Here is a 23,027-nt window from a genome sequence, read left to right on the forward strand (position 1 = left end):
AGAGACAGGTGGTGATGGATATTAGATCAGCATTGCATATTTTACGTTTGACAGGTTTTATAAATAAAGACGTGCCAGTCTCCAGTTTTGGCCAACACCTAAGACTGTACCAAGGATCTTCCAGAGCTAATAGCAGGAGTTCCTATGGCTTGAGTTTAAGAGCCAGGTTCTACATCTAGGGGCTGCAACACTCACATGCTCCATGGAATGGGACCAGAGGGAACTGTGTAACACACAGTGTTCAGTGAATTATAAAGATAATGGGTCGAATTCATCCCATTCATTCATAATTCCAACAGAGTAACTAGTGATGGTTTCACAGAGTGAGAAGTTACAAGTATTTCAAAGTATGCATACAAATACTGTAGAATAACACACATGGGCCAGATTCTCTTGGTTCTACCAGGGTAACTGCATTAACTTGAGTGGTGTTGACACCAGTATTACAGAGCTCAGAATGTGCTTCTACTGATGAAAGATCTACTGATCTACTGAAAGATCTACCGATGAAAAATGCTACATACAAGCTAGGTATTATTTATTTATCTATCATTATTAATAATCATCATTTCCAGAATGCATTTAAATGTATATGTCAAAGGAAATTAAGCAAATGGTATTTTGTGTGAATCTTAATTAATGAAATTCTTTAACTGACTTACTTATGACCACTCTTTGAAAACTACCTAAAAAAGAGAAAGAAAAAAAAAAACAGAAGGCATAAAATGTAAGACTATGCTCTCAAAAGAAACTGAAAAAATACACTATGTTAAAAGAAGAGATATATACATTTTTACACAAAAGTGTGTTTCCAATTTGCACTGCAGGCTAATGGAAAAATAAAAGCCAAATATAGCAAAAATAGTCAAAATTACAAATTTTGATTCAACTTTTCCATCAACATTTCAACATAGAAAGGGATGAAATTTTCCTGAAAATTCTAACCCATTGTTGTTAGAAACCTCCAGGTTTCATAATGAAAATGCAGTTTTGTAACTAAACAAGACAAAAAATTATACTATCCTTTATGGGTATGACAGCAAATACTTGATTTGACTTCAAAGACTTTGGATCAGGCCCCAAGTCAGCTTTGTTTAGCAGTGGCAGAATGATCAGTATCAGTGAAGCTTGGCAGTGCATGAAATCACAACGCACCCTGTCCATGTGTGTAAATGTGAAAGTTGTTATTGGGGTTTGCTAAAAAGAGGTTCTTCCCATTCTAGGACAGAAGAAAAGAGAAAGGCAGGCTGGGAAATGGAATTTCCCTCTCAAAGAAAGTTCTGGCTTTGGCACGGGAGGGGGTGAATGAGAGGTGAATTTCTCTGAATCAGGATGAAAAAGTAAAATAAATTGAAGTTTTTCAAAGAACGAAAAATTCCATTTTGGGAGAACGGGCTTGCACCAAGTTGTCCAGTTCTCTAGGCAGCTGGCTCTTGAGGTTACCTGATTCTGCAGGCAGACAGTTGCCTGGGTGGTTGGGCAGTGCCAGAAGGCAGCTGATCGGGGGATCAGGAAGCCAGGGGTACCTGGTTGGGCTGGTAGGAAACCGGGCTGAGAGGCAGCAAGCCTGGCTGGTGTTTCGTCAAACATTTTGATGGAATCTATGTTCTCAAGGAACATCCAGATTCTGTCGAATCAGAATTGTCCAATGGAAAAGTTCCTTTTCGACCAGCTCTAACACAGGGGCTTATTCAAAAGTTTAGGAGACAAACAAAAAATATGTTTTTCTCCTTTAGGGCTGGCTATGTGTGGACTACAAAAACACCATTAGCTTTCAATTAAAGAGAAATCATTTTTAGAATCCTACTTGTCTACAATAGCCAATGTGTTAATTAGCTTCATAATTACCATAAAATAACATATTCTATCATCACCTCATGGCAATTCATGGTAACAATCATAATTTGCATTTACCATTGCGGCTTTATCTCATGGAAACCACACAGTTAACTTGTGTGATTACTGTTCTTCACATGCCTGCAAAAAACACATTTCAAATAGACAAAATTTATTTTGGGATAGTAATGGAAAAGGCTTATGGAGATGAGACAGCAGATGTTACGCTCAGAAAGAGGAAGATGGATTATTACAAATGTTGGTATGAAAGTGTAAGAAGGGATCTTCTTTGCATGGGAGGATTATAATCAAGGAAAGAGTGGTATAATAATTTTTGTAATATATTTGTCTTTGAAAATGGAACATAATCATCCAACTGTCTCAGAAATGTTATTAAGGATTACAAAGGGGGAAATATATATGCACAGAGTTACAATACAAACTGTATTTAACAGAATTTCTTCGAGAGGTTAATCAATATAATCCTTTGAAGATTACAGAACTGCCTTAAATTCTTTCCATAACTTTGAACTACATCAAAAATCTTCCATTAAAAAAATAAATACAGGATTGAGTTTCCTATAAAGCTTCTCCTACCATTGGTGATTTATTATCAGGGTTTTCAGTTAGGTAAATCAAAGGTGATACATAATCAAGTAAATGCAAATTAAAGAATCCCTACTCTTTTTTTATGCTCAGGAAGAGCTGTGAAAGTTTTGTGCAGAGCTGCAAGTGGTTTGTTTTTTAATGATGGTGAAAGGATATAACCCTGTAAATAAAGATGTGGAGGATTTTAGAATAAGCAAACAACTTGCAAAAGTAGCTTCAAAAAACAGCTTCAGCTCCGTCTAATCCCTCCTCCAAAATCAATTTTTGATTTTTTTTGTTACTATAAGACAACATCCCATACTTCCAGACCCGTTATCCTATTGGTGAGAGTCTCAGTTACCTGACTCCTGACGATTATGCCAAGGTTCGAGTTACATTTCCAGGCAGTAAATATACAAAACATTCCTCCTATGATCTCAACCTTCCCATCTCCTTGCTTAATCCGGAAATTCGGCTACTAATGCATCCCAAATATCTGCCTTGCTCGGTAGCCAATACCTGCCAACGTGTGGGACTCATCAGGAGAGGGAGTTTGCAACATTAATACATCTGGGGCTATATGATTAGAGTGTCTGAGGACTCAAACTAATACGTACAGCATTTGTGCAACCAAAGTCCCTGGTGGCATCAATACAGAATTTCAGTAGCTAGGCCAGCTCAAAAGCAGGAGAAGGAGGAATTATTCATTCCTACCTGGTTCAGTGCAGTTCTTGACATATCGATTTTCTGTTTCCTCTGGGATCTCAGTGGCATTGTCCTCTGTTGCCTGCAGCAGCCTCCTCCCACTCCACTTATCGTAAGTTTCCACAGGATAGTTCAGGACATCATAACCTAGAGGAAAAGGGCACGAGATGAATGCTCTTGCTCTGAGGAGGATAAAGAGGCTAGTGCCTATATTCTCCCAAGGGACTTTTCACACTTCCTTGATACAGACACTATCTGCTATGCCTTCACAGAACCGAGGCCCTGCAGTCCAGCTATCCTAGCCCCCCAGGACGAGTCTCAGATTTCCCGTTAGTTTAAGCACCCCTTTTCCAGAGCTCCATCTTGTGGTTACTCTGGGTTACAGTTCACATCTTCAGAGACACGTAGCAGATGTTGCAGATGGCTCATGCACAGGCTTTGAAAAGGTTTCTAAACACAATTACTCTGTACATAGCACAGAAGACATACAGAGCCAGATAAAATAATAAAACACCCATATACATTTCCTGGCCTCAGTTTCCTTACCACTCTGGAGCATTCTTTGGAATTAGGGGTGAAGTTCTCTAGGATGGCCAAGAACCTTCTCCTACAGCTCATGATTTTTCTTCCAAATAATGGAGTCTCCCCCTCTGCTCCATGAAATTTTGGGCTAAAACCCACTTCATCCGATGCATGCTGTGGAAAATACAGTAGGAAGATATATATACACAGAGAACATGAAATTTTTTCAACATGAATTTTTTTCATGTTCTCTGTGTATATATAGGTTTTCCTACTGTATTTTCCACAGCATGCATTGGATGAAGTGGGTTTTAGCCCACAAAACCTTATGCTCGAATAAATGTGTTAGTCTCTAAGGTGCCACAAGTACTCCTCTTTATTCTGTTATTACTTTTGTTTCTTATTTCCCCTCCCTCCTCTCACACACAATCTTTCTCATCTTCTCTCTCCGCTTTGGCTTAGAGAAGGTGCTGCTAAATGAAGCCCTACTTTAGCAATATCAACAAAAACACTTGGCCATTTTCCATAACATTCTTGGCATAACGCTGCTCAGGCCTGGACATTTCATGTTAGTCTAATTAGTGAGAGTGCATGCTCACATGTTAGCTACATCCATCCTACAGAGCTTCAGACTTTGAGGGAAAATATTGTTTTAAGACAGAGGGGTGCCCATTGTAAGCAAAAAAAAAAAAATTAAGCACATTTCCTACTGAATCCTTGAGCCCAATGTAATAAATAGCAAATGGAGTTTTGGCTGGATTTCCATCACATCTGTACATCTTTCTTTCATTAGAATCCAGTACCTCTTTAACTCGTGTTTTGCTAGTTCAGCATTTTACACGTTATCCTAAAGATGCATATAATTGCAGTTGGTCTCTTGCCCCCATGGTGACAGCTGTTCAGAGTGTTGTAAAGCTATGTCATTCTACCCATTAGAGAGGAGGTGAGGTTTCGTATCAATCGAGGCTCTTCCAGACAACTAAGAAACTACAGCCTTGAATCTGGAAGAGAATTTGAGAGCATGGGAGGGTCAGCTCAGCAGTAGAATCCTTGTACAGGACTGGGGACTACACGATGTAAGCTTCAAAAGGGAGCCTTGCCCCATCCTTCTCAGACAGAAGGATAGAGGGTATTTGTAAAATGGCTAACTGGCACGCAACAACTCCTTATAGCTGGGCACTGCAAGGCCTTCTCAGTTGTCTTCACCAAATGCCATTCAAGCCTGCTGGTGGGCCACTTCTTATGACTTGGCCCTCCAGCCAGGTTCCCACTGCATACCCACAGTCCAAACTGGATGCAAAGGAACATATGCTCTTCCAGCCTTGCTAGGCCCAATCCTTAACACATTTTTCACTGCCCTCCCAGGCTCTGCAAAGCACCCTGCTGCTCTCCTACAAAGTGCTGCCTCACAGGACTTTCCTCCCTTGACACCAGCTCCTCCCAACCAAACTGTTGACCCCTCAGGTTTTCTCCCAGACCTGTTTCAAGTGTTTCCTTCACTCCTGCTTCCCTTCCTCCTTCATGGTCCATCCCAGTTCCCTCCTACAGCTCCTCTCAAGCTTGGTTTCAGTCTTAATTAAACCTGATACACCCTCCAGCAGCCATCATGAGCACTAATTGTGCTCTCTAGCTCCCCTTAACCCTTCCAGTACCAGTGCAGAGTTCACACAGCCCATCACAGTACGAGAGGGAGAGAACATCATAGAGAGAGTGAGAGTAATACAGCAGGAAGGAGCATCAAATCTCTGGACTCAGGACACTAAGGATTAAAGAAAAGGAACAGTCCCTATATTTAGGTTGCCTGATATTTTCCACTATAAAAGCTTTTGTGACTTTTTTTTGAGAAGCTCTAACATCTCCATTGTTTGCAGCAAGCCTCTAAAATTCAGCAGGGAGAAATCACTGGGGTCAGAGAAGTGCCTTTTCTTTGTCCCAAGAAATTCCATTTTGTCTTTGTATTATGACATCGTTTAATTCTATGATCACATACTGTTTTTTCCACAGGACCCCGCCTCATTCAGTCCACAGAGGGGATATGCACAAGGGGGCAGAATTAAAGTTTCACAAGCAACATTAAATCTGCCATTCTGCAACTTTTGAGCACTTGACTTTGTAAATTTAAACATCAGTATTTTAACTTAACTTTTGTGCATGTCAAAACCACAGTCATTTAACACACTTTACACACTTCAAAATACACTGTTTCCTAATTGCTTTGTCTCTGAATGACCTTCAGGAGTTAACTGTATAAATATGTCATGGATGGAGACAGATTTTAATCCCAAAGCATTAATTCAGATGAATTTTGTAACGTCACTTACAACAGCACAGCATCAGCCTTCATTTTTCATAATAAACATACTTCCAGAAGCTGAGCTAAGCAGTCTGAGATCCACACAGCACTTGTTTTCAGAGCGAAGGGCTTTTTTCTGAGCAGTTACAGTTTCATTCTCCAGTGAAGGGAAAGAGAAAAAAAACCCATCCTCTTTCTAGGATTTTTATTCCCCAAAACTCCTGACAGATCTCTTCCTTCTGCTCACAATACAGAGCAGCTTTCTTGTTTCAGAATTTGGACCTATCCAAAAGGAAAACTAAACATAAGTCATTCAGAATGAGCTTGGGAAAAGCTCCATTTGGCAAGGACACACAGTGAGTAAAAGGATTCCATTCTGCACTCACTTAAATGGGTGTGCATAAGAGCAGAATTAGGTCCAGCTGAAATGGATGAAGCTATGTTGATGTACAGCAGTGAAGGATCTGGCTTAGTCTCCAGCTTTAATTAGGTTAAACCATCTCAGAGCTGAGTTTGCAACCTATAGGCCAAATTCTGCTTTTGGATACTCGGATGTAAATAGAATTTGTCTCTATAAATCAAGGAGAAATAGAAAAGGTGAAATGAAATTCTTTTTAAGACCCTGGCCCATGAACAGAATGCATGCCAAGATTTTAAAATTCCAGATAAATAATTTGATGATGTAATTAAAAACAAAAACAAAACAAACAAAAAACCACACCATTGCTGCTAAGGCCCAAAACTGGGGTTTCACATTTCCCCAGTGCATCCTGAAGTTGAGCAGGGAGTGGCTTGAAGCTAACCCTGCCTGAGGTGGTTGCAATGTCATCAGCTGGAGTGAAGAGAACACAGGAGCCTGAACTCGGTGTCTTGGCAGATTATGTGAAAGTGGGACTGACTTAACTCAGGTTTAACCCTTGAGATGCATCAAACCTCGTCAGTCTTCTGAGGTTTAGGGAGGACAGCAGGGAGTAGTGTGGTAGGCAGGAGGGAGAGATCAGTGCAAGGAAGAAAGGGCAGGGTAGATCAGAGGAAGCGCTAGAGTGAGTCAAGACTGGGTTTGCCCAGGCGTCCCTTTGAAAGTGAATTAAACTAAACCAAATTAAGGTCACTTAAATTCTGAGTAAGAGCATCCGCACAAGGTTTAATGTATCTTAACTAATGCCCTTTAAATATATGTTTTATGTTAATAGGATTAATTTTCCTGAGTATTCCTGTGTAGACAGGCCCTAAATAAAATAGATAGCATATGTGTGTTTATCCAAAACTCTTCTTGGAGCTGCCAAATTGGGGCGGAAGTCTTGTGAGAACAAGCTCTATGACGAGATGGCTGTTGCGTTCTGCTAATGGTTACAAAAGTGAAACAGAGGAAAAGAAACAGCTGATCAGCTCTCAGTTTTGTGTGAAGGTTTTTGTGGACAGGGTGTCTTATTTCATCCAATGTTGGTGTAGCCATGTTGGTCTCAGGATATTAAAGAGACAAGAGAGGGAAGCAAAAAGACATTCTAGTTATCACCACTGAGGGGACGCAGGGCCTTAAGAAATAAGAGAACAGCACCCTTTGAGCCCATGTCCCCTCAGTGAGGATAACTAGAATGTCTTTTTGCTTCCCTATCTTGTCTCTCTAATATCCTGGGACCAACATGTCTACAACAATACTGCAAACAACAGTAGAAGATATCAAATTTTACCATCTGAAATGAAACTCCACAACGTGAAGAAAAGGGAAAAAGGAGAAGTTGGCCCAATAACAGATATTACCTCATCCACCTTGTCTCTCATTTATTCATTCAAACAGACTGTCTATAGTATAGGGCTTGAAGTATCAAAGGAACACATCAAAATACCCTGCAGGCTGTGTCTTAATGGATCAAATACATTAGTGTGCAACGTACTCATGTCCCGCAATTACAAACTGATCTCAAGGATGTCTGTTGAATTTCAAAGTCAGACCTTAAGAGCTGATCACAGACTTAAAAGAGTCTTGAGAACAGCCTTAATAGGGTCTCAGAGATGATACCTGGTTATGTTCTGATGGGTACAAACCAAATTAGCCTTGGATTTCACACACACACACGGTTGGGGAGCAGGGGTGACTTCATGTGACCAGTCAATGTAACTATCATTTTAAAAAAAGCGTCTGGCAAGGGGAAGGCAAGTAGCTGATTTATTTGTAGGGGATTCTAATGATTTTTCCCTGGGGATAAAAATTAACCCTGCCCATCACTTCAATGGCCACGCACAAATATTCCCTAAAAACCAGTCAGCTGCATATGTAGGCTACTATAATATCCCAACACAGAAGAGGAAAAACCTGCCTTCTTTATTTTCTCTATGTTTATAGACGATCCTGCCCTTTCCCTACAATTTTTATTAGTAGTTACCTCTGCCATGGCAGTCCATCCCTGGGGATTGCACCTAGACGTGCTGGGAAGGCTTGCGTGTTCCACTGACCCTGTGGGAGTTATGCCAGGGTGAGTTTTAATTCCCGATAGGGCTACCCAGGCTGGAGAGGCCCAGGAGAGACAGGGGTGGTAGAGCCTTATTTGTGCCCTAAACAATGTTTGACCAGCTGGAAAGGATTCCGATTATGGTAATGCCTGTGGGGTGGGGGTCACAGTCAGGGATCAGGCCCCACTGCGTTAGGCACTGTACAGTCTCTGCTCCTAAGAGCTCACAATTTATACATAGGTCTAGGCACAGCAAGTGGATAAAACAAATAAATGGGGGAGAGTGCAAGGTAATAAACGGGAAGAATGGAGACATTCACAATCTGGGTGCTTATTCCAGATATTAACGATGACGTACCCCCGCGTATAAAGAATTGCTCATCCCACCCTGAGAGCTAGATCAATCTCAGTCATCTGCCCAGCCCCCCACAAAAGCCTGGGATTTGCAGCTTGCCTGGAGTTTAACACACATGGGCTTTGGTGAGGCTGGGGAGTGACCTCCAAACTCAAGGGACCCTCAAAGAGAACGCCCTGCCGAACATGTCCGTCCCTTTGCAATGAGGCAGCTCCATCCAAAGCCCTCCCTGAGAGCCTCTATAGTAGCATTGCACTGAGAAGTGGAGGGCCCTTAGGTAACTAGAACCCAAGCCAACTCCTGACTTTTAGGTTAAGACCAATGCTTTGGATTCCACACGATGGCCTGTTGAAAGCCATGTGCCGCCAACAAGAAACTCAACACAGTAAGGGAGCCACAGGATTTAGGAGCATATTCTTCCATCTGATTCCAGCAGGTGTGTACCTATGGCTCGGGGGCTGGATGGTGGGATAGAGAGAGGACTCAAGAGCCAGAGAGCAAGCTTGAGTTTTGCATAGTTGTCCTAATGGAGTCTGGGATGTGGACACAAGAACTCTGAGCTGGAACAACATTCATAAGAAGAGACAATGGGCCAGATCCTCAGCTGGTGTATATCAGGATAGCTCCCTGGACTCCAGCGGAGCTGCACTGATTTACATCAGCTGACAACAACAACAACAACAAAAAGACAGCGGAGAGAAGCTGACAGACCAGAGACTAGCCCAGCTGAACAAACAAAAGGGACTGATTTGTCATTGCGGCATTTCAAAAACATAATGCATTACCACTAAGGACTTTCCAGTGTTGGCAGGTATCCTCAGCTCTCGCTTACAATAATCTACTTTCTATGCGCACACATACTGCTGGCAGGAGCCGAAAACAACACAGCTTTTCTAAGACCTTTTGCCTTTCTCTCTCTCTCCTGTATTTTTTCCTCTTTTTGTCTCTATTTTTTTCCGCTTGGCTGGACAAATTATCTCCACCTCCCTAAAACTTCTATAATAACTCCAGCGATTACAACAGCACAGTATTCCTGGGGAGAACCAAACCGAAGCAACCAAGAACAATCTCATCTGCTGACATCAGCCAGCAAGCTGCTGGGGGTTCACAGCAAGCTATCCCACAGCAAGTCTCCTTAGTAGGATTGCTTTGGCTGCATTAATTGGAGCACTGCACCATATGAAGTTATCCTTTCATTTTTATTCCTTATTAATTTCATTTCACTCCTCTGAATGTACTGCTTTTGGTCCACTCCCCCCAGCATTTATAGGTGGGATGTGGTAAATAATCAACAGCCGCCTGGTCAGCTCAGACACAGCAGTTTTTCACAGAGTAATCTCAGCTCAGAATTGCATAAATTGATTATTTCACTGTAGTCTGATTTGGGGTGGGGGTGTTTCAACACAGACCATAAATGCTTATGCACCACAGGCTGCCTATGGAAAAACAAAATTCCTGGCTCTGAATAGCAGCCAGTTCTTTAAACCCACTTTTATTTTTACAAATTTCAGTGGAAGGGGAAAGGAGGGTATGCGACAGGAGTCCCCTAGGGCACCATCAGCTGTATTAGTATTAGAGTAGGACATAGAGGTCATTGTGCTAGATTCGGTACAGACACATAGCAAGAGCCATTGCCTGCCTTGAAAACCTTAGAACAGAGTGACAGAGGGTGAGGTGGGAACAGAGGCACAAAGAGATGAAGGGACATGCCCAAGGTCACAGAGCCAGTCAGGGGCAGAGATAGGTATAAAGCACTGCTCTCCAGACTCCCTGCCCAGTGCCCTACTCACTGGACGACACTACCTCTATGCTCTTGTTCTGAATTTCCACAGGTCTTCAAACCCACCTTTCTGGGGCCCTACAGAAGATTATGTTGCCTTTGATCACTGATTCACTGTGAACTGGAATCCTTTTAAAATACTGTCCCCTTTAAGACAAGACACGACGCTAAAGTAAAGAAGAGGTAGCTTCAGCAGCAGTGACAATATAAACAGAGGATCAGGAGGTCTCAGGTTTAAAGAACAAGCAGCAGATCACTTAAGAGGCATTTAAAAATTACCTAACAGTGGGTGGGATTTTCAAAAGCACCAAGGGGATTTAGGAGCCAATCTCTCTCCCCACTCCACTCCCCATGCATTGATTAGGGAGCGTAGACAGGGTTTGTGGATTCCACTGGCTGGCTAGGCCCCTAAAAGACAGGCACAACAATGACCAGCATTGTAATGCCTAAGGCCATTTGGGACTTAGGTACTTTTGAAAAATCTTTTAACAAGAAATTTTGTGAAATTAATATTAACCTCAGAATCAGTCATCCCCCAGCACTTTAACATGGCAGATGCAAAGCTTGTGCAGCACTGCACACTCAGAAAGGCCCTCCAGGAAGTGCAAACCTAACAAACACCCTTGAAAACAGAGGCTCTGGGAAAAATCAGCTGTCTCAGAGAAGCCAAACTGTTGCTGTCATTTTGACAGGGTGGATCATGCAGCTAGCTGAGAGTCTCACCACAACTGGTGCTATTAAAATCAAGTGGCCCTACTCCATGACAGGAAACCTAATCCATTTTCCCTGGCTAGTGGAAGATAACAGGGTGCAGGGGGGTATCCCTAGTATTTGACTGTGCAAAGGGAGGGCGGGGGGTGGGGACTTTGGCTCACAGAGAGGCAGAGGATGTGAAGGCAGATGTGGTTGGGTAACGGAACACAAAATGGTTTGTGTGCTGATGAGCTCCTTTTGGCTCAGGGCTGGGAGACCTCTACGCCTTTCATCATGGTTCTCATTAATCCTCATCGCTGACTTATGGAAAAGCTGATGACCTTGGCAGCTGAAGAGATGCAGGATTTCTTCTGCCCCAGCCCTAATAATTCATGCCTACAGCCTCACTACCCTGGCCCATACACATTGAAAGTATTTGGAGCCCCTTAACTGGATTCATCCTCTATCTCACAGGCCTTTATAGGAATTTACTCTTCCAAGCTGTTATAGTTTATCGCCCTGAGCGATTATCTTTTCTGGACAAGAACTGCCTGACTGGGTATTGATTTCTAAATCTCTCTGCCCAAGCCCATTCAGTACGTCTTAACCCCGAAGCAAACCCTGTACCCAGGACGTGGACATGGTAGCCTGTTAGCGCTGCAGTAACTCACCTCTGCACTGAGCCAGCCGATCTTGATAAAGCTTGAGACTGTTATGGAAGAGAGACTGTGGGAGCTGCTTTGTTACTTTGGGGGAAGGGGGGGAGAATCACTCCAGCAAATACTACCAGCCCATATCAGCCATCCAAAGAACGTATGTTGTCGTAGCTGTGTTTGTCCCAGGATGTTAAAGAGACAAGTTGGATGAGGTAATATCTTTGACTGGCCCTGAAGAAGTGTTCTGTGTAAGCTCGAAAACTTGTCTCTCTCGCCAGTCAAAGATATTACCTCATTCACAGATCCTGACATTCATCTCCTCCCTTCTGGGGCTACAGGGGTTACTACAGCTCTAGGGTCTAGGACCGGGATCCAGCACCTCCTCCAGGGGGAAGGGGCTTGGCGGGATGGAGAATCTGGGCCTTCTCTCTTTCCCTGCTCCCATGCGGGTTGTTATGAGGGAGATGGTCTTTGGCCTGATAGACTCTGTCCTCTCAGAATGTCTCATCTGATGTTATCTGGGGCAGTCAGAGGAGAGATCCAGGAGTCATGGGCATTGCTCTGTGGAGGAGCTGGCTGGTGACTTAGGTGACATATGCCCACCACTGCAGAAGCCATTTTAGTTTCCATGGCTACATAGCCAAGTTGACCTGTGAAGGTCCTGGGGGACTATCCCACAAACATGCCAAGGGCCAGGATCTGGCAATATACATTCCTTTTAGTACAGAGTCTGAGGGGATAGGGATGTCTCTTCTATTCTGATATGGATTTAGAGCAGTTCTCAAACTCTTCCCTGGTACAGAGTCTCTCTGTCTTGTGGAAAACCTTTTGTTCACAAACCCATGGGCCCCACTTCCCCACCCCTTCACATTCCCACAGGCCCACCTCCTCACCTTTATCACATGGATCCACCTTCTCTCTCCCTCACAATCACATGGATTCCCTCCACTCCTCTCTCACAAGGTTCTCCAATATCTCCATCTCACAACAACATGGACCCTGCTTCCCCTCTCCTCCCCAATTATACAAACCCTACATCCCTCCACTTCATAGTCATAGAGGCTCATAGACTTTAAGGCCAGAAGGGACCATCATGATCATCTAGTCTGATCTCCTGCACATCGCAAACCACAGAACCTCACCCACCCACTCCTGTAATTTGCCCCTAACCTCTGGCTGAGTTACTGAAATCCTCAAATCTTGATTTAAACACTTCAAATTACAGAGAATCCACCATTTACACTAGTTCAAACTAGCAAGTGACCCGCGCTCCACACTGTAGAGGAAGGTGAAACCCCCCCAGGGTCGCTGCCAATCTGACCTGGGAGAAAATTACTTCCCAACTCCAAATATGGCGATCAGCTAAACCCTGAGCATGTGGGCGACACTCACCAACCAGACAGAATTCACTGTAGTAACTTAGCCCTCCCCATCTAGTGTCCCATCTCCAGTCATTAGTGATATTTGCTAATAGCAGTCATGGATGGGCCATATGCCATTGTTGGCAATCTCTTCAGACGAGCACCTCCATAAATTTATCAAGCTCAGTCTTAAAACTAATTAGGGTTTTTGTCACCACTGCTCCCCTTGGAAGGCTGTTGCAGAACTTCACACCTCTGATGGTTAGAAACCTTCATCTAATTTCAAGCCTATACTTGTTGATGGTCAATTTATATCCCTTTGTTCTTGTGCCAACATTGGTCCTTAACTTAAACAACACCTCTGCCTCCCAGGAGTTTATCCCTCTGATGTATTTATAGAGAGTGATCATATCTCCCCTCAGCCTCTCTTTGGTTAGGCTAAACAAGCCAACCTCCTTAAGTCTCCTCTTGTAAGGTAGGTTTTCCATTCCCCTGATGATTCTAGTGGCCCTGCATCTGTTCTAGTCTGAATTCATCTTTCCCATAAGAATGGGAGACCAGAATTGCACAGGTATTCCAGATGAGGTCTCATCTGTGCCTTGTATAATGGTAATAATATTTCCCTATTTCTACTGGAAATACCTCGCCTGACACATCCTAGGATTACATTAGCCTTTTTCACAGCCAAATCACAGTGGCAGCTCATAGTCATCCTGTGATCAATCAATACACCCAGGTCTTTCTCCTCTTCAGTCACTTCCAACTGGTAAATCCCCAGTTTAGAGCAAAAATTCTTGTTGTTAGTCTCTAAGTGCATGATCTTGCACTTTGCACTATTAAAACTTCAATTTTCAAGGTTGTCCAGATCTTCTTGTATGATATTGCCCATCTCCTCCATATTGGCAAAACCTCCCAATTTTGTGTCATCTGCAAATTGTATTCACATCCCACTTTTTGTGGCAAGGGCCTTAATGAAAATATTAAATAAGTTTGGTTCCAAGACTCATCCCTGAGGAACTCCATTCGTAACTTCCCTCTGCCCTGACAGTTCACCTTTCAGCATGACTCACTGCAGTCTCCCCTAGAACCAGTCCCTTACTCATCTTTCAATTCTCATATTAATCCCCATCTTCTCCAATTTAACTAATAATTTCCCATGTGGAACTGTTTGTATCGTTTTACTGAAAACCAGGTAGATTAGATCTACTGCATTTCCTTGGTCTAGAAAATCGGCTATCAGGTTGGTTTGGCATGTCCTACCTTTTGTAAAACCATGTTGTCTTTTATCTCTATGTCCTTGGCTATTAGTTCTTTCAAAATTTGTTCTAAGACCTTACATACAAACGAGGTCAGACTAATGGGCCTGTAGCTTCCCAGATCACTGTTTCTCCTTTCTTAAAATATAGATACTATATTAGTTATTCTCCCTTCACAGGGTACTCATTAAAAATCCTTGCTATTGGGCTTGCAACTTTATGTGCCAGTTCCTTTAATATTCTTCCAGTTGGGTCCCATTAAGTGGTTTTGGTCTGGCTTCCACCCTGGATGTGGTAATTTCTACTTCCATGTCCTCATTACTATTAGCCACTCTGCCACTGCCCTGCAAGCTCCTCTTTGCCCTTTTTAATAAAGGGAGGCAACGCATTCGTTTAGCGCTTGGGCCATTTTTAGAGTATCTTTAATCTCCACCCAGCCTCAGTGCTTAACAGTCCAACTTCTTTCCCTGTTTTCTTTCTATTCAGATGACTAAAAAACCCCAACCTTTTACTATTGGTTTTAATTTCCTTAGCAAGGCCCAACTCTGCTTGGCTTTTGGAAGTTCTCACTTTTTTACCTTCTGACTGCCAAGAGATATCAGCAAGGAATGCTCCATCCCATCATTCCTTGTAGACTTCCTCTTACATGCCTGTTTGAGATGGCTGTTCATCCAGTTTGGGCTGCAACCCTTCCCTAAGAATTTATTCCCCTTGCTTAGGATGCAGGCTCCAGAGAGTTTCTGCAATTTTGACTTAAAGTAATTCCAAGCCTCTTCAACAATCAGATCCTTGAGTTCTTCAGTCCAGTCCACTTCCCTAACTAATTCCCTTAATTTTTTTTAAATTCTGCCCTTTTGAAATCAAGGACCCTAGTTGCAGATCTATTTTTGTTCATCTTTCCAGTTAGTTTAAACTGAATTAGCTCATGATCACCTGAACCAAGGTTGGTCTCTAAAACCAGTTCTTCTATGAGTTCATTGCTACTGACCAATACTAAAGCTAAAATGGCATCAACTTTTGTTGGTTCATGACTATTTGGTGAAGAAATCTGATGGCTTTCACATCCAGGATTATATGGGCCCTACCATTATTAGTAGCACATGTCCTCCAATCTGGGAAATTAAAGTCTCCCATAAGTCACACAAATTCCAGTAGTATGTTTTTCATTAAGACAGTAAAGAGGTTTTTATCCATATCCAAATCAGATCCTGGAGGTCGTTAGCATAACCCACCTCTTGCTGTTCAAACCAAGGCCTGCATGGAAAAGTACCAGCAGGGAAGCAGCTGTCTTTCAATGCAGTTTAGCACTTGGTGATAGGTTAGAGAGCCAGCACCATGTGATCAGAGAGCTGTCTCCAGGGCACTAGTGACTGCGACATGCTTCACATAGCACAATTTGGGAACCTATTGCTTAGAAGACTAACTTTTTTTCCATGAAAAAAGCTACCTCTCTAAGGCACCTATTGCTTGGGGGAGGAATTAGCCAAAAACATTCAATATGGGCCTCTCTCTTTTCCCATTGAAATCAATGAGAACTTCAGTGAGCACAGAGATGGAACAATGATGTGTGCTTTGGAAAACTCCACCCCCGCATATCTACATCCTAGATAAAGATTATTTTAAACAAAGGCTCCAAACTTGCAAACACTTCCATATCTGAGTAGCCCCATTTGTCACAGCCAGGGTTTGGATGACCAGACCTTGCAGTCAGAGCAGAAGTCTGAGTCAGGACTGAGCCGAGGGTCAGAGCCAGGGTCAGTAACAAGGCTGGAAGGCAGGAATCAGGAACAACGCAGAGAAGCCAGAATCCTGGGCTCAGCTGTCAGGCAAGGAGCAGGGCAAATGTAGCAGCCAACCAGGGATTCCTCCAGTTACAGGAAGCTGCCTATGCAGCTTCTTCTGTCTTAAATAGCACAGCCGGACCAACCAGTGGGACGGCCACTCCCCGAATCAGGACTGCTGTGGGCAGTGATTGTGGTGGGGCTCAGGTTCCCTTTACCACTCCAGTCACCAATTGCTAACAAGCTGCTGGATGGCAGCCAGAATGCAAAGGCTTCCTAATAACCCCTGATGCTGGGTTGAAGACTTGCAGCTCCTCACTCAATGAGCTAGTGTTGCTAGGACTTTTAATGATCTCTACAGGAGAGTGTTTCATTGTTTAGAAGTTTGAGAATAACAAATTCTCATTCACTGTTTTCCCTTTATGAATGGAGATACTGACATACCACAGACATGCAGATGCTATGGCTAACTCATCCATTTTTTAGTTAAGAAAAACTTGTCAAGTGGTTCACCTGAAACGGATCTTTTCCTTTCAAAAGTAAATGTGACACTGATCAGGGCATCTCCCACTTATGCGTGGTTCCGACATAGTTGTGTGCCTCTGTGCTGGTGTTCGAAATGTTCCATGCATCTAATTGTGCGCGTGCAGTTGTTAGTGCACGATCATAGTGAGCTGAGTTAAATGTTTACATAGCCCGCATAATGAAGTCCTATACATCAAAGAATGACACTGCAGGAGGCAGAACATTCTGTTGCTCACGTCACTAATTTAAAAAAAGAAATAACTTAAAAGAAAACAAAGGTCAGACTGGACCAGTCTGGGCCTGTGGATGGAGCACTAAGCACTGAGTCAGGAGTCTCAGCTTCTTACCTATTGTATGGCCTTAAGCAAGACATTTCATGTCTCTGTGCCTGTTCCCACCTTCTGTCTGTCTTGTCTCTGGGCACAGACTGTATCCTGCTAGTGTCTAACATGATGAGACCCTGATCTTAGTTGTGGCCTCTAGGTGCTACCATAATATAAATAAATAATCATTAATAATGGGGAAGTCAGACCCGTTACCTGAGTGCAGATGAAAGATAGATGCAATGACTTTGTGCAATGTTCAATACTTTTACTCCTAGCACTGGGATTCCCACACACACACACAGTTTCCTGGGAATAGCGATTCTCCTCCCTGTACGTATGAGTGTTAGCACTGTCTGTCACTGCTTTAGGAGTGATGAGGGCCTGAATTCATTAAAGGAAAAGGAGCGTTAAGGAAGCTGAATTAGTTCTGGAGGAATGACACTCTGTAGTGCCTGAATTCAGTGCTGTTCTACTGTGAGAAACGGAGGCCCTGCATTCTGAGTACTAGCAGCAGAAAATTAGCAGCTTAGCTAGCGAAGAACAAGATCTTTTAACCTCAGGTGCAGTTTTCCTTTTCTGCTCCCTAAAAGTCGAGTGGTCTTCCCAACATTCATTTAAAATATCTATTTATATAAGTGCGTCCAACGGTTTGACGTCTTCTGCATTTTCCACCAATATCCCCTGTAAGGGTTACTGGTAAAGTCAATGGAACTTTTTCCAAAATAAAAGATATTTCATGGTGAAAAACGGCCTTTTTTTTCAGTAGCAAAAAGTTGGGAGGAAGGTTGGCTTTTTCTAAATTTATCATGATTTTTATTATTTAGACAGAAAATATTACCAAGAGATTATAAAACATTTTTGTTTACTGAACAATGGTTTTTTTGGCAATCTTAAAATGTTGATTTTTTTAACCCTACAATTGCCCTAGTTCAGGAAAGCAAGTTAGCCTGTGCTGACTATTAAGCAGATGCATAAATTCAATTCAAGGCAATGGGACTTAAGCACATGCTTAAATTAAGCACTTGCTTAAATGCCATCCTGAGTAGGGGTGGACTTTAAGCACATGCTTAAGAGACTAACTGAACAGGAGACTAGATTTGTTACTTACTATCTTGTGGCAGAGAGTTTAACAGGTTAAGTATATGTTGTTTCAAAAATTACCTTTCCTTTTATTGGTTATTAATTTATTGCTTATTAGTTTAACTGGGCATCCCTTTATTCTTGTTTTATAAGTGAGGCTAGATAGAAGCGCCCAACTGACCTCCTCTATACCAACCATTATTTTATATACCTCTATCCTGAACCCTCTTATTCTCCTCCTCTCTATGCCAGTCTACATTTTTGAATCTCTCCTCCTAGGAGCATCTTTTCATGCCTCTCATCATTTCCACTGGGCATTGCTGGACCTTTCCCTTCTGCTATATCCCTTTGGAAATTATACCACATGCAATATTCAAGGTGAGAGTGCTCCCCTGATTTATACAAGGGCATTCTAGTATTTTTAGCACTATTCTCTGGTGCTTCGTTACTCAGGGGAATCTTAAATTCTCCACCAGGACATTTATTTCATTAACGAGCTGCCTTTTAAGCACAGATGATCTGAAAGCTGTTGATGTTATCGAAGATGCTTGGCATCTGCTGATTGTCAGGCTTGATTTTGTCTGTGTCCCTGGTATAATACCTCTCTCCTGACAAAGCGACAGACCATTTCTTTCCCCTCTGCTGCTGCTCCCAAAAATGGTACAAACACCAGTAATATCCCAACCCTGCCCAGGAGAAATACAACCAATTATACTTTGTATAGCCACCTGCTCTGTGTCTGCTCCAGAGACTAATCCTGGGGGCAAGTGGAGTGATGCCCTCTGGTTTGCCTTGCATGAGTTACTGGCAATTTCTTTTACTTACTAATCATGGATGAGCTTCAGGATTCATGAAGAGGGGAGATCTTCAAAGGCACAAAGGGATTTGGGCATCTAAATCTCATCTGTGACTGTGCAAATCTCCCCCAAAATGCACAAGTACCACAGCATCACCGAGGTCTTCCCCTTGACTCTCCCAATAAGCACTTAATTTCCCTTGAACCCTCCTCTCTCCTCTGTTTCTTCCAAGTTGCCTGATGCAGGTTGTGGACCAGACCCATCAGTGGAGTTGCTACGGGGCCTTTTATCTCTTTTTCTATGACTCCATGTTAACATTCCCCTTTTCCCTCCTCTCTTTCTGCTAAAAGACCTATCCACTCTTCCAACATCTCCGCTTACAACACTGTATCCTGCTGCTCCTCTCTCAGTTTACCACTTCCCCCTGCTCTAGTCTGTCCAAAACACTCCTAAACTCTTCCTCTGCCACTGCTCTAAGCATGGGCCAGATCCAAAAATCCAGCCGAGTCAATGGAAAGTCTCGCATTGACTTCAATGGGCTTCGGCTCAGGCCTCAAGGCCCCCTCCCTCCTTCACTGAGCAGCTTGTAAAAGGAACGAGGAGGAAGAGAAAACTAGGGGCAGAGCGATTTATCACTATTACTGTCCCATTCTCTACTCCCTGGGGGGATACCGATTTAGCCATGAGGCCATAATCCTGCCTTCCCGGTGTGAAAGCTGGCTGACCCCCCTTAATAGATTACAAGCGGCCAGTAGGTGTGGGGGGAGTAAGTACTGCTCATGGACACAGTAGTTTGCATTTTTTCACTATCTCTTTTCCTCTGCCTCAAGGCAAGAAGATCCTGCTCCAAACCAGTTAGTTCTACTTAGATAAAGGAAAACATGAGACTTTACACTTACCAATCAAGTATTAACACGCATGGGTCTTTGTCTGAATGTGTATAAAAGGTTTGTGAAATTTGTGTAAGACAGAGTCTTTTGTACCAAGCTACAGGCTCTCCTTTTTCTGCAGAATAAAGCATTTTTCCTTATCCCTGTCACGCTGTTAATTGGCTCTCAGCTAGGCAGACCCGATATTTCGGTAACAGTTTCTGGCGACCCAGATGGGACTCTCCTAGCTCGGACATTGGACTCCAGACGGCTGCGGTGAACTAGGAGTGGCGCCACTGGGGTGCTTAACCCCTCTTCCTCACTTCTCCGCAGCCCCTGGGGTTCGTGATCCGATAAGGTGAGCCCTAATAGGATAAGGAAATACTATCTGGTTCTGGTTAGAGGCGGGCCTCTTATCTGGTTATCTGGTTCTGGTGCACTATCTGGTTCTGGTTCTGTTCTGTTTAACCGGTTACTGTTGTTTTTCTGCTCTGTATACATTTGGGCGTTAGGAGTGTGGGCGGAACTGAACCTCTCGTTCGTAATTCCTTGGAGCGGAAGCCATGCGTGCGAGGAAGCTCTGAGGTTGTATTGAGATCCTTCTGTCCCGTCCCCTGTAGCGGTCAGTGTAATAGAAGTAGGAAAACCTGGATTAGACTGTAATTCCTTCTGCTCTCTGTGTAATTCTCTTTTCTGTTTGAGTGTCAGCAGACAGATTGGTGGGTCTCTGGATCTCTGAATAGTTAAATGCCAATGGACTATGCGTTTTTGCCCAGGTGGCAAGCCTCACGAGTGAGGACTCGGGTAGTCTTGTGAGTAAGAATGCTTAAGGGAAAAGACCAGGAAGGTTGGGGGCTAGTTGAGAAGCCCACCCTCCCAGCTAAACCGGTAGTGGAACAAGTTGGTGCCCATGGAAGGGGCGGTTCAGCGAGAAAAGCAGGATCGGGCCCAGGCGGGTAGGCAACAGACAGAGAAATTGGAAAACAGGTTGGAAATTCTGAAGGTATAGTGAAAGGAAGGAGTAAGTAAGTGTGAGCATGAAGATTTCAAATACCCAGGACAATACTTGAAATGGTGATTTGAGTTGACAAAAGTGGCTGTTGGGAGACAAGCAAGTGATTTAAGGAAGAGTAAGAAGTTAACTTTGTAGTTGCTGGAGGGAACAGCAGTTGAACTTTGTAAAATGCTAAAGAGGAAAGTTCTTGGTGTCTTTGAAATGTTTGTAAATAAATTCACGCAAAGAAATTATTAAATTGCAATCATTTGGCTATGAACAATTTAGCTAAATTAGCTAAAGAGATATATATACAGTGCTATGTAATTGAATTTTTATTAGGCTCTAAGGGGCACTGTAAGTGGTGATGTTTTCTTTCAATGTTTAAAAGCAGGAGTTAAAAGTAAAAAGCAATCACAATTCTGGTAAAATTAATTATGTCCCTTTTAAGGTAAGAATCTTTAAGCTGTGGATAGCTTTGGATCCAAAAGCAAGCCAGAAAGCATCTGTATTAATGTGAATTATCTAACTGATAAGGTAGAAGCCATTGAAACCTGGGCTGCCTATGAAACTAATACAAGAAAATATGGGGTAATTCCTCTCAGCTAGGCAGACCCAATATTTCGGTAACACCGGGCTGGCAGCAGAGGAAAGCAAAGGACGATTGGAGAGCACAGCGGTATAAAGTTTCATTGGCACATGTTTGGAATGGCTGCATTACAACTCATGCAGGTCACCCCAGATCATTACGTGAATGAAACCTTTCTATCACCACATGGTGTGGTTTTCTTTTTTTAATGGTAGGCAGAGAGGAAAAAATAGTGCTAATAAATTATTAACACATCTAAAAATAATCTAAAATTGATTTCCTATCCATCAGCATGTTACATTTTTAAGCTCCAAGATCTTGTGGCTACTTAGACCTGGAAACAAAATGCCACATGTAGCTGGAAAGGAAGGAATTTCCACTCTTCAATGTCATAAGACAAGTGTTTCTAACCAGATGGTTTAAGTGATGTCACTAGAAGCCACAAGCCCTAGAACCTAAAGCAGGGTCATCTTCGGGAGGGAACAAGCACATGTTCTTGGCAATGTGGAAGGAAGATGGATTTTTACTCTGTATCTGTACAGCACCTAGCACAATTGGTTCAGGGCAGAGGCTCCAAGGTGTTACTGCAATATAAACACATAAACAACAACAATGAAGTGATGTTACAAAAATAGCAGCTGTCTAAAAACTAGTCTCAAATTTTGAATATTAAAAGGTGGTACTGGCTGAGAACACACTGTGCAAGTGCTATTTATCACAATGTTGTTATGCTTGCATATAACATTTACTTATTTCAGTTTTTTTTAAAGGACCTGAGATCCTAGGTGTTTGCACAAAATTTTAGGTCACATCCAACAGACACAGCCTTCATAGCAAATTGCCTTTACCACCTAGAGCCACTGCAACATACAATCTACCTTATTATAAGAGCGAAGGACCTCCAAATTAGATAATAAACTGCTCCCACCAAGGAAAAACGGGCAGTGCTGTGAATCCTGAAGGTCAACAAATCCAGGTTCTGTCTGACCAAGAAGGGAAATGAATTCCAGAAATTAGGATCTCTCTGTGCCATCTCTATTAAATATCGGAGATACTGGCTCAGTTGTCTCCAGTGCTCACCAGCAGAGAGCCTGTCTCCTAGGTAAACAGACACCAAACCATTCACATCAAAACCAACACCTTAAAGTTCACTTAACCAGCAACTAGAGCAGATCTCCGAACAGCTGACATGCTGTCTGCATGAAATGCCGTGAAGCAAGCCCAACCACTTTCTATAACAGGCACATTTTGCATCAACCTTAGTACCCGGACAATCTGAGTCCACATAGATGGGGTTGCAACAATCCAAGATGGAAGTGAAAAAGGCACAGGTGTTGGTAGCAAAGCCTGTAAGTGAAAGAGAAGGAGGCACTTCCATGCCAAGCATAGGCAATAAAATGCAGCGTTGGCTATGTTGCCATTTAGAGAGACATAGGAATAGATGAGGATCTGCCAAGACCTAGGTTACGGATCCCAGTATCAATAGCTGGCGTACTCCCACAGATCAAGGAGCATGTGTCATAAACAGATAGCTAAGGGTTAATGTCTCTTTCACCTGAAGCACCTGACCA

General features: G+C 42.9%; 1 protein-coding gene across 2 annotated transcripts in view; it reads right to left on the reverse strand.

Moving 5' to 3' along the window:
• Positions 1 to 23,027, reverse strand: part of LOC127049906 (sodium/potassium/calcium exchanger 3-like) — a 500,507-nt gene that overhangs the window by 448,378 nt on the left and 29,102 nt on the right. For both annotated transcript variants that reach the window (XM_050951276.1, XM_050951284.1), the window contains exon 2: positions 3,139 to 3,276. In XM_050951276.1, the coding sequence (XP_050807233.1) occupies positions 3,139 to 3,276 (138 nt within the window). The remainder of the gene's footprint in view (positions 1 to 3,138; positions 3,277 to 23,027) is intronic.

The sequence above is a fragment of the Gopherus flavomarginatus genome, chromosome 4, assembly GCF_025201925.1.
Source record: "Gopherus flavomarginatus isolate rGopFla2 chromosome 4, rGopFla2.mat.asm, whole genome shotgun sequence".
NCBI lineage: Eukaryota > Metazoa > Chordata > Testudines > Testudinidae > Gopherus > Gopherus flavomarginatus.